General features: G+C 33.6%; 1 protein-coding gene across 1 annotated transcript; it reads left to right on the plus strand.

Moving 5' to 3' along the window:
• LOC109019887 lies at positions 1–642 on the plus strand. Its single transcript, XM_019002265.1, has one exon. It carries the CDS (start codon positions 1–3, stop codon positions 640–642), a length of 642 nt encoding a protein of 213 aa, XP_018857810.1.
• The last annotated feature ends 12,537 nt before the right edge of the window (positions 643–13,179 follow it).

Here is a 13,179-nt window from a genome sequence, read left to right on the forward strand (position 1 = left end):
ATGAGGAGGGGAGATCAATCCTATTCAGAGAATCAGAAGTGGAAGCCATATGAGGCTGATTTAATGGATCTATGGGAAAGATGTGTGAGCTGCCTAAAGCAAGAGGAAGTGGAATGGGTAGCAATGACAATGAGAAAGCTATGGCCACGGAGAAATGGGTTGATCTTTGAAGATAAATTCATAGGGCCGAAAGAGTTAGGTAGAGCAGTAAAAGCAAAGTTAGAAGAGTTCTATGAAGCCCAACAGCTAGTCAAGAAATTCCTAAACCAAAATATAACAGCTGAAGGAAGTGAAACTAGATGGAGAAAGCGAACTGGAAATTATGTTAAAGTGAATTGGGATGCAGCTATGGATATGAATGCCATGAGAACAGGTCTTGGGGTGGTGATAAGAGACTCTAAAGGTGATCTGTTACTATTTCTTAGTGCAAATAAGAGATTCTCTACAAATCCACTAATTGCAGAAAGTATGGCTTTATGGAGGGCAATGGAAGTTTGCCAAGACATGGGTTTCTCAGCAGCTATATTTGAAGGTGATGCACAGACAAAAGTAAGGGATGTTTATAATTACTCAGAAAATTGGACTAGCTATGGGAAATTTCAAAAGGAATTAAGAGACATGCTGAAAAAATGGCCTTTATGAAAAATACAGTTTATTCATAGGGATGGAAACATAGTTGCTCATCAACTTAGCAGGATTGGACTTCAAGTGGATAATGAACAAATCTGGATAGAGGAGGGTCTTGTTTCGATATTGAATTATGTATTAAAGGAGAAATTCTGTAACGATGATTGTCAATGAATGAAATTTATATTTGTTTTCAAAAAAACAAAACTAATCGAACAACGAGTTCGAACAAGTTAAGCATTCTATTCATTTTACATTTCTTGACTAATAAAACTAAAATACACCATATTTTATAAAATATTCAAATAGTAGTGCTAAGAAATTGATGATGCACCTACACAATTTTTTTAAGACTAATTTTACAACCAAACCATACAATTTTGTCATTGTATTATAACTTGGAATTTGCATAGCTACCATCTATTTGAAATATAATTGTAAGAGAATTTATCAATTTTCGTGATAAAAAATAGTAATGTTAGATATAGTTTTAAGATATGCAAATCCTGTTAAATTTCTTTGAAAATAAATTGGGCCCACTACAAAATATTGAGATTTCTCATGTGGATCCTAGGTGCGCTTTACCTTTTTCTAAAAAGAATTATGCAGAACTTGCATGATCTAGAATTGTACAAATCATTTTATTATAATACCATCTTTGTAGCATATGTTTTTTTTTTAAATAAAGATTGTTTTATTAATCAAATCCTTCTCAATAAGGATTGAATACAAGGAGGGTCAACCTCCATATCCACAATTACATCAGAAATATTCAAAGTGTTTCTTGCCAAAACATGGGTTATCTCATTAGCCTATCTTCTTACATGATTGGCTAACCAATGAGCAAAACTAAGAAGTTGACATTTGATATCACTCACTAACATTCAAGTACTAGTCCAAGATTCTCCAGAATCTGTTATGGCTTTAAAAACTTGAAGAGAGTCTCCCTCAAGTATAATATTTGTTAGCCCCAAATATGCTTCGAAAATGGTTGCTTAAAAAGGAACAGACTTCTGTTCATTCTCATAGTAGCTATGACTCTTTCTTTCCAATCTCGAGCTATCACCCCAATTCCAACCTTATATAGAGGTTTGTCAATAACAGCATCCCAACTGATCTTTATAGCATTCTTTGGAGGAGGTTTCCAGCACTGAGTTAGATTGCTACTTACTTTTGAGGAGCTTTTCCTTTGTGTCGAATTCATTTTCAACTCTTGCAAAGTTTGCTTAGAGTGCATCACCACAGAGTTAGGATGGGTTAAACCATCATTAAACACAAGCTCATTTCATCTCTGCCAAATTCATTTTGCTATTACTGCAAACTCCTCTAGTTTATCTTTCTAAAAACATCACACATGGCCTCTATCGGCTCCATAAAACCCTTGTTAGGAAAGTAGCTTTTCCGTAATTTCATGGAACAATGACTTCAAACATCTCAAACTACAATACATCCTTACAAGGCATGTGCCACTGACTCTTCCTCCTTAAGGCATATCGGGCAATTGGGGCTCTCCACTACTTTCTTTTTTAATAGATTCAAATTTGTTGGTAAAGCCTTTAGACATGCTCTCCACAAAAAGACTTTTTCTGCAATAGGAACATTCAGCTTCCACACTAATGGTCATATTTTCCTCTTTATGTTACCACTTGAAGCCTCCCTACAAATCTCTCTTGTATTTCTTTTTCCAGGTGATAAGCACTCCTCATAGAGAATTGGTCATTTGTAGTGCATCTCCATATTAATTTGTCTTAATTGTTACAGAAGCTTAGAAGGATTTTCTTTATGGTTTTAGCTTCTGTTTTTGAAAAATCTAATCAATCGAAGTTTGTTTCCAGTGATGAGTGTGTTTCAATCAGATCTTTCACTTTGGAATTTTCATCTAATCTCCTGACAGCACTATGGAATTTGAATGACATTGGGTGGGGAATCAATCTTTCCTTCCAAATATGAACATGCTCACCATTGCCAATTCTCCACATAGTTCTTTCTTGTATTAGATGTCTTGCTGAAATGATGTTTCTCCATATGAAAGAAGGTTTGCCTCCAAGTTTGGCCTAAAAGAAGGAATGCTCAACATAATATTTGGACTTCATAACTTTAGAAGCTAAGGAATTAGGGTTCTGGATAAGCCTCCACCCTTGCTTTGCAAGCATTGCAAGGTTAAAATTTTTCAAATCTGTAAGTCCTAGTCCTCCTATAGATTTTGCCTTTCTCATCATATTCCAAGAGACCCAATATATCTTCTTTTCATTCTCTTGTTGTTCTCACCAGTATTGTTGCATAACTCGATTTATACTGCTGAGTATGGATTTGGGAAGTTTAAAAACCCATATATAGGTGGGCAGTGCTTGAATCATTAACTTGAGAATAACTTATTTTCCTACATATGAAAGAAACTGCATTTTTTAATTGTTGATTATTTGTCTAACCCTGTCTAGAATGCTTCTAAATGAATTGGATCGTGATCTTCCAATGAGTGCTGGCAGCCCCAGATACTTTTCATATAACAGAGTTGATATAATGTCTGCTATATTGAGAATTATATCTTGAGATTCTTTGGAAGTATTCCTACTGAAATAAATGGAGGTCTTATCTTTGATTAACATTTGGCCAGATGCCCTCTCATACATCTTCAGAATGTGTATTAACTTGCTCCACTTTAAAGAGTTAGCTTTACAAAATAGGAGGCTATCATCTGCAAAGAACATGTGGTTGATGTGGATCCCTCCCTCGAGCTATGGAATGCCTGAGATAGCACTAGTGTGTTCTGCACAACTTAGAAGGTTGCTCAAAGCTTCAGCACATAAAATGAATAGAAAATGTGATTGTGGGTCACCTTGTTTAATTCCTCTTATTGGTTTGAAAGAGCCTTTAGGTGTACCATTGATGAGTATTGAGTAGGAAACAACTTCAATGTACCTCATCACCAAGTTAGTCCATCTTTTTGCAAATCCCAACTTCATCAATACTACTCTCAGAAATACTCATCCTATTTGATCGTATGCCTTGTTCATATCTTGCTTTAAAGCCATATAGCCTGATTTTCTTACTAGCCTGTTATTCATTGTGTGCATTACCTCATATGCCACAATAATATTATTTGAAATTAACCTTCCTGGCACAAAAGTAGACTGAGGGGGGGAGATAATATCATTTAGGATAGATTTCAACCTGTTAGCCACAACCTTTAGAACAATTATATAAATTACACTTCAAAGGCTAATTGGTATAAAAATCATAGACTTTATTAGGAGACTTTAATTTTTTAATAAGAGCAATGTAAGTCTCATTTATTTCATCAACCAAACCATTCAGATTTAGCACATGAAGGACAACAGCACATACCTCTTTCCAACTGGGGTCCAGTGATTTTGGTAGAAGGCTGCTGGGAAGCCATCTGAACTTGGGGAGCTAAGAGCATTCATTTGAAAAATAACCTCCTCAACTTCTTAGACAATAAACTCTTAAAGGATGGAAGAATTAATTTCTACATTTACTTTTGAAGCCATGGACAACAAGCAGTCTTCAATTTCTTGTAGATTGGAGGATGTGTAAAGCTTCTGAAAGAACTTTTGGAATTGGTGACTAATCTCCTCATGTGTTGTAACCATTCTTCCTTCCTTATGTGAGATTCTGTGAATTGAATTGGTCTTCGTTCTCTAATTTGCACACATGTGATGGAACTTAGTATTTCTATTTCCTCCATTCAACCATCTATGTTTAGCTCTTTGCTTCCATTTGAGATTGTCTTATTCTAGAATTAAGTCTACTTCCTTATATAACTATTTGATGCTACTTTTTAAATCACCCTGGTTTGATTGTTGAAGCTTCTGTATCTGAATGAGCTTAAAAGAGATGATGCCCTTTTGATTTCCAAATGTCCTTTTACTCCAGCTAGTTAGCTTATCTTTGTACCTTTGCAACCTAGCAGTAGTGACCCTCAGCTTATTAGTGGACATTGTTGGTTTATTCCACTCTTTCTTTATTAACAAATGACAATCCTCCTTTTGTGCCTAGCTTGTTTCATATCAGAAAATCTTTTTATTTGTATTACCTGCATTCCAACTATTATGAAAAGTGATCAGTAAAGGATAATGATTAGAACTTTGTGCATTCAAGGCCCCTCACTGATGTTTCTTTGAACATCTCATGCCAAGCAATGTTTTCAAAAGCTTTGTCAAGTCTTTCTTTGGTAAAAAATTGGCCTTCTAAGGCTTCAAGTGTACTTATCACCAATGTAACCTAGGTCACACAGACGCAATCATCAGCTGCTTCTCTAAATGCTTCCAGTTGTCCATTAGGTCTAACAACTGCTCCATATTTTTTCAGTGTGGTGAAGAATCTCATTAAAATCACTTATACAAAGTCATGCCACACAACTGCTAGGTTCTAATGCCCGAATTAGATTCCAACTATTCATCCTTTCAGCAGTCAAAGGATTTCCATAAAAACCTGTTAAGAGAAATTGCTTCCAACTTCCTGGTTATGTAACTCTTAGGGAGATATAGCTAAGTATAAAAGTCTAAAGTAACATTCATCTGACCTTTCCACAAGAAAGCAATTCCTCCACTTAGACCCTTACTGTCAACTACAAAGTTGTGCTCAAAACCTAATCAATTCCTCACTTTCTCCACTTTCATTCTATTGCATTTTGTTTCAATAAGAAAGACAAAATTTAAGAACTAATTCTCCACCATTTGATGAAGGTCTCTAACTATCCAGGGGTTTCCAAGCCTCCGACAATTCCAACTTAAGCAAATCAAAGCTATTGGTGGAGCTGTTTAACAGTATTCACGATTTCTTCCTAGTTTAAGCTCATTTCAGGAAAGAGCATTTGTTTACACTTTTTAATAGACATACTGCCCAATTCATCTTCAGCATTATTATCACCATCCCTTTTCTTAGAACCATAATTACCATACTGATCAATAATATCTTGAGAAGCAGTTTGAGTTATAAAAGAATTATCTCTTTCTCTTCTTTTCTTGCTGACTTCTTTTTTTGTTTTAGCTAGAATTTGAATTTGATCAAAAATAAATTGATCCAGAGAACTTACTTAATTAGACAGTGATTCCTCTAATTGTGGGATTTGATCAATTTGCTCAGCTTCTTTTATTCATGCAACCTTCATATCTTCCATTAATGCCTCCTGCATTGGATTCCTACCTATGAGTATGGGAGGAGATTCTTCTTCTACCCCATTTCCATATTTAGAAGATCCTGCAGAAATTTTCAAAGGTGGAGACAAATCTTCTTTCCCACCACTCTTTTGATTTAAATGATTCTCCAAAATCACAGGGTCAGTTGATCGAGTAAACTGCTCTTGCTTTTCAGGAATCTCATCAATGGTCCCATCTTGTTGTGCCTGAGATCTGGGTCTTACCATTTTCAGTGTCCTAGTTGAGCCCCTCGCCATAAATCATTTGTTCTTGGTCAGGTTGTGCCTGTGCTAGCAGGTCACCATCAATCTTTTTGGATTCACTGTTATGAGTTTTTGGTGTTGCCCTTAACCATGATTCCATACTGTCATTGAACCTCAGCAGTCGTGTACTCTCTCTAATTGGCCTTAGGACAATTCTTCTTCATATGTTTAATCACACCACATTGAAAGCAGAAAATTAGGAGTCGTTCATACTTGAATAGAATCCACATTTGTTTTTCATCAATTTTCAAAAATCTTACTCTAACTAAAAGTTTTGTGATATCAATCTCCACTCAAACTCTTAAGAGCTTTTCCCACCCAAAGTCTTTTCCATCGGCTTTAACTCTCATCACTTTTCCCAAAACAAATCCAATTTGAGAGCCAATCTCCTCTGTCATACTTGCCAGAGGCATATTATGAAGCCGAACCCATAAATGTTCTTTGGAAAAGAGATTTCTTTTGGAGGGGTGTTACCTTCAAACTCTTGGAGGCAGACAAGCAGCTTATCAAAATACCATGGCCTCCCCCACATTACCTTCTACCTTCTCTTTATCACATTCATATTGGAACTCCAGTAGAAATTTATTTTCTCCTACTTCTCTTAATTGTATCCCTCCATCTGGTCTCCATACATTTATCATGGTTGTTTGGAATGCTTCTTTGTTAATTCTTTTGTCAATCATGATCAATGCAAGAAGACAATATTTTCCTTTTGACAACGACTCGTTCAATGCTGAAGTTGGTAGTATCAATTCCTATCTCTCTTGATCAGTGAGATTGAAACCTTTCCATAGTTCTTCTAAGTTCTAACTCTTCCTTCATACTAAGACTCTTTAGAATTGTGTCTAAGAGATAGACCTTTGCCTAGGCAAAGCGAGAAATCTCACCCTTCAAGAAGGAGAGGATCATCTGTAGCATATGTTGTTATTGCATGAAATTGAATAGAACCGTCTAAACTTTGTTTTGCGATATCCTCCTAAATTTGGATAAAAATGGTTTTTATTATTTTGTCTATTATCAACTACATTGTTAATCAATTAATATAACACTAGATAGGACTGTTCTCCGACCCGAAAACAACCATTTCCTACCCGACCCAATAGTGAACTGTTCCATTCAGTTGATACCCGATTGGCCGACCCGAAAATAGTTTTAGAAGAAACGGATATTTCGACCTGACTTTTTTATTTTTATTTTTATTTTTTTTTTCTTCTTCTTCTTTTGGAAATAATTTATATATATACTACAAAAACTCTGGGACCAAATAGATAAGTGGATTTCATTTCCAATACCTATCTGGAACTCTACAGTACCCAACAACCTGAAGAAACCCAATTTAGGATTACATCATATCATATATTCATTTGATTTTACAAGTACATACTAGTGTTATGTGATTGGTAGGGACTAGAGTGAATAAAAATCTCAAATCCAATTATTTTGCATGCAAAACATCCTTTATTTATTTATTTATTTATTAAGAATTAAGAACGAGACGTGCGAGTGAAATAGTATTATACAATTGGTATGTTGACTCCGTTTCATTTGAGAGCTCTGCTTATCGGAATCCCTCTCTTAAAGCATTTCCATTGGGTTTTCTATTACCTTTTTTTTCTTATAATTTGAGAAAAAATTTAAGGATTGCTCTCAAAACCTCTCTCTATCCGAATCCCTATTTTAGGAAAAAGATTTAGGAAATGAATATTCATTTTCTAAATTACGTTTATCAATATTTTATTTTTTTCAATTAAATTAATTTTTCTTCTAATTATCTATACTTTCTCTCATATTCATATTTATTATAGTTTTAAATAATAGTTATAAAAATAATTTAAATAACTACGAAAATATAAAAAAATAATAATTTTAAAAATATTAAAAATAATTTAAATTTTTATTTAAAATATTCACTAGAGTAATAGTTCAAAACATAAGAAAAAAATATTAAGTAGTTAAATTTGTAAATGAAAGTGAAAGAAAAAAGTAATAGAAAAAGAATAGAAAAATATTATTTTAATAGAATAGAGAATGAATAGGGAATGAGATATAAAAAATTTTTAAAAAATGAGTAAAATTTAAAAAAAAATTAAAAATTATACTTTTTAATTAAATTATAAAAAATTTTATAAAGAATCTAACGTGAATGCTCTTACTTGCATGTGTCATCCCATCCTAAATAGTTTTGTATTTTTTCAAAAACTAAAAAAAAGGGCTGGCTGTACTAATTATGAACCGCATGGTACAAAGATGGATGTCCAATACCGCCAGTGTCGGCCAGTAAGAGTCGTCGACCCAAAGCAAAGCTCTAGCATTTGAGTTCCGCCCAGCCCGCACCACCAAATTTCCCTCTGCCAGTGGAGTTCCACCTGCAGCTCCGTCCACCGGCACCAAGTTACTAATCTCATCCACCAACGTTGGCCAGTAAGCTTTCATTCGAAGCAGACTGCATTTGAGTGCTCTCAAAATATATCTGTATCAGCCCCAGAGCAAAGCTTTGCTGCCGCACCACCATCACGACGCCACCACCAATCAGGTAAGAGCATTGGCAATGGTGACCATTGCCAAGTCTAAAATTTGGCTAGAATCTTAATTTTTAGCTATAATATCAATTTTTGACTAGATGAGTCTACATTGGACTAGCCATTATAAAGTTAAAATAATAATATTATATTATATATATATATTTTTTTACAAATACAATTTATATATTTTTTAGATCTTCATACTTTATAGAAATAATGTGTCTACTCTATCAATCAATAGAAATAATGTGCATGTCATGCATGTTTTACCATTCAAAGAAAGAGGGAAGTGATTAAATAATTAAATATTACTTTTCATTGTGAATAGTAGCTAGTCATATTTAGAGAGGATTTAAGATTTACTATTCATCAAGTCTTAAGTTTTGGACCATTGGCTAGTCCAATGTGGAGGCTTTTTCTCACATCTAGTTAAAGTTTGGACTTACATTGACATTTGGCTAGTTCATTGCCAATGCTCTAAGGAACCGTTGCTCTGCTCTCACGTTAGTGGAGAGTGTGCCCTTTCGATGTTGTTTCGGGTAAAAACAGGTATCGGTTATAATCGGTTCCTTTTTACACCTAAAACGGGTCGTGTTTTCGGTCAAGTTGGCTGTGCAGTTTTTTTGAACAGTCTTAAAGCTATATATAGTTTTTGAATATACAAATCTCATACATTCGTTTTGAAAATAAAATTTCTATACAGTTGTCGTTGCCCATCAATCTTTAAATTTTTTTTAAAAAAAAAAAATAAATAATCATCTAAGGATAATAAAAGTATCATATTATACATAGTAGAATGAGAATGTGGTGTATAAAGTTTTTTAAAAAAAATAGAATTTACTATTAAAAAATAATTTTTTCATATATATTTCACATTTAATCAAATTTTTTTAAAACAATGTACGAGATTTATATATTTAAAAATTACAAATATCATTTCTGAATGGATAGTAATCACTCAGCGGCATTGTCAATCAGTTGACTAAGATGTAATTCTATGTCATCTTATTTTGGCTTGTCGGGGTTATTAGTTTAAGCCGAATAACTGTTTGGCATTCCATTTATACGTTAGTTTCAACATTTGTTATATAAAGGATAGTTTAGATTCTAAGGAATTATCACGTATTCTTAAATATTTTTAAATATTTTCTTTCTAAATATCATTTAAATATAAAATATTTTTCAATTTAAAATCTTTAATCTTTTTATCTAATAATTACCTAATCATTGTCTAAATACAAAACCTAATATAACTTTCTAAAATTTTCAAATAAAATATAAAAGAATATAACTTTTTTAAATTTTAAAATAAAAATAAATTTTAAATAATTTTATAATTTTTTTATTCAATTTTTTTCTTAATTTTTAAAATTTAATAAAATATTTTAATTCAAATTATTTTACTATAATTTGTAAATGTTATCGGTGTCCAAACGATCATAGGTTTGTTTTTTCACTTGCTTCGTAAGGCCCCAGCCCAAGGACCAATCATAAGGCCTGAGCCACGCTCTGAAATTAGGCTTTAATGCAATGATTAGCTATCATTGCAAACAGAAAGCAGCCCAGCTAAAAACAAGCTCTTTCTGATTCCCAAAAGAGATGACTTGCCATGGTAGTGTGCTGAACCTGACAACCACAAACAGAAAGTTTATGCAGGTTACTCTGAAATTGCAAGTTGCAGTATCTTCAAGTAATATATATCCTGGAGTCTGGACCTGTCTCCAAAGAAATGGTGTCAGTAGCTTAAATCCAAGCTTACGGCTTGATATTGAAGAAAACCTGAGAACAGGCTCTATTTTCAGGAGACAGGTTCCTTTTTTCTTTGAAGAAGAAGAACAAGAAAAGAATGAAACAGTAAAAAGAGCTTGTTGCAGGCCCTATAGATTAGTGATAATCAAACAGCTCACAGTTGCTATCTCACAAAAGCAAGCAGAAAAGGTAAAGAAGATGGTGTTTGATATGTGGCTCATATTGAGTGAAACACGTATATAGAAAAAGCAGGTTGATACTGATAGTGAAACAGAGCGGAATGAGGGAAGCGGAGCGGAACGATATGAATATAACTTTAATTTGATACTTAATAAAAATTCAACCTCCACTCTTGTGGATGTAGATATATTGTCGAACCACGTTAAATTTATGTATTTTTGTTAATTTCTCTTTTTCGTATTCTTAATCATAATTGCCGCACGTAGCATAACAGAAGGACTGCTTGAAGAAAGGAGGACAAATTGGTTCCAAAACTAACTTTTAGAAGGGAAAAAAAAAACATCAAATCTATAATCTGCATATTTGTAAGACATACTGTGAATCTGCTAATAATACATGAACCATGTCCAAGTTTTCCAGAATGTAAGAGCGTATTCATGCCATATATTACAGTTGATGCACCTCGTGAATATTCAATAGAATTGATTTCTATTTCCCCCTTGAACATAGGCAGATTCAAGCAGACACAAGGGGCAAAAACAGAGGAATGGGATCGGGATCTTTACTGTAATAGAATCGATTCAAAGAAAAGGAATTTGAGCTGCCCACAAAATGATTTTTCTGCACTAATGCATGATAAACAATTTAATGTTTTCAAATTTCAAAATCAACAATAATATTAAAAAATAATATTCTAACGATATTTTATTCAACTTTCATATAAAATCATCTCATCTCATCTCACTATCTAAACGAGACTTTAATCTTCTTAGACCTGCTTATGTATTCTCATAGTTGTAGCACAGAGAGTGGGAGAGGGAGAGAGACCTCGGGCATGAAACAGAGAGGCAATTATTGAAGGTTTGTAATGCATTTGACTAGCTTCTTTCAGTAAGTTTCCATTTGATTTGTGGCCACTCAATACGCAGATAAAGATTGAATCCTTTTACTTTTACCAACAAGCTCACTAAATAAAATGATGAGGGATTGAATCTTGCAAAGCCATTCCTTTGAGTACGGGAGGTTGCTCATAACTTTGCAGTTGCCTTCAGAAACTCTCACTTTCCAACCCCACTTGCACTTCCATGTGAAAGAAGAATCAATGCACGCATTAAGTAAAAGCAAGAACTTTCCAGCGACAGCAACCTCCTTAGTCCAAAAGCATGATATTTAGATAATTTTTAAAATATCACACTATTATTTATTATTTTATTATTTTTTTTATAAATTTTTTACTATAATTTATTATTATTTAATATTCTAACATTATTTTTTTATTATTATTTATAAAATAATTAAAAATATCTCACTATCCAAACATAACTTACGAAGCATTAATAGGTAATTCTGAATTGATTTAGAAGACAACTTTTATTTTTCAGTGAAACCAAGTAGTGCCACCAGTAAGGATCCACCCCAGTTGGAAAAAGCTTTCAAGTTTCGAGGGATTCTGATAGATTCAGATGAGCAGACGCACACAACACATAACATTAATGTATGCATATAGCAGCATTCCCGAGGAGTGTGCACATGCTCATATCTATCTTTAAAGCCCAAGAGAAGCCTATCAAAAACAAAAAGAAAACAAAAAAAAGTGGTCATAACTCTTTTAAGGGAAGCTTTCTGCACTAACTTTAGTCAGATTTGCTTTTTCATCTTTCTTTTTCCTAATCAGTAACATGTTGAATTCTTTAATCCACTTTTATCTTTAGAATCTAATTGTTAAGCACAATTAGACCCTTTGATATGATGCATCTTAGATGGCAGAAGGGGAGTAATCCAATTATGTTTAGTGCCAATGAAAATGCTTGGGATTTGAAATACTGGCTCTAAAGATAACATTCAAAAAGACATTTGAATCTTAAACTACTTCTCAGCTTGATAATGAGATAATGATGGAAACAAAACCACATTATCCACCGTACACAAAGTTTCGTATATTGAGAAATACTTTTGTCACAAAACAATGAGTAATATTAGAAAAAAGTTATTATAGTAATGCATACTTTACGCTCACTACGTGACTACTTCTAATTGATTGTTTCTAACACTCACTTAAGAAAATATGTAATCTACAAGATGCCACATCATATGTACAAAATAGATATTTTTAATAATATCTTCTATCTATATTTATTCTTTATATATTTAGTTGTCCATCTCGATTTCCTCTCTGGAAGCCACGTGAAGGCACCCCACATAGCACAGCAACCAATGACGATAGCGCCAATCATGCAGGGGAAGGTGGTGCGGAATTACGTGGTGTTTGGGGGCAATAAGTTCAGAAAAGAAAACCGAATCTTCCCACACACACTCCTTTTCCTCTTTTCATATTTGGTTGGTTCTTTTTGCTTTTGTGCTTTCCAACCGCGCGCGTCATCCTCTCACCGCTCGGTCAAAAGGAACGTTCAAATTGCTTTAGATTGCACTAGAATGACTACTGTGGCTGGGAAAACATCAAAGGATATTAAAGAATTTATCATCCTTGAATTATATTGGTTGATGTCACTTTCCAAACTCCTTTATATATGAGTGATTGACTACAAAATCAATACGCCCAAAAAATATTACATCAGCTTTCGTAGTAATATTTTTAGAATAATGATTTTGGAACTTTTATCGAAGGTTTCGTGAATCAGTAGGATGCTATGTGGAGCAAAAGAAAGGAAAGGGCCGAAA

This window comes from Juglans regia, chromosome 16 (genome assembly GCF_001411555.2).
Source record: "Juglans regia cultivar Chandler chromosome 16, Walnut 2.0, whole genome shotgun sequence".
NCBI lineage: Eukaryota > Viridiplantae > Streptophyta > Magnoliopsida > Fagales > Juglandaceae > Juglans > Juglans regia.

What these genes read in the sequence shown, in the direction of transcription:
- LOC109019887 (XM_019002265.1), top strand. Translation starts at nt 1, where the DNA reads ATGAGGAGGGGAGATCAATCCTATTCAGAGAATCAGAAGTGGAAGCCA.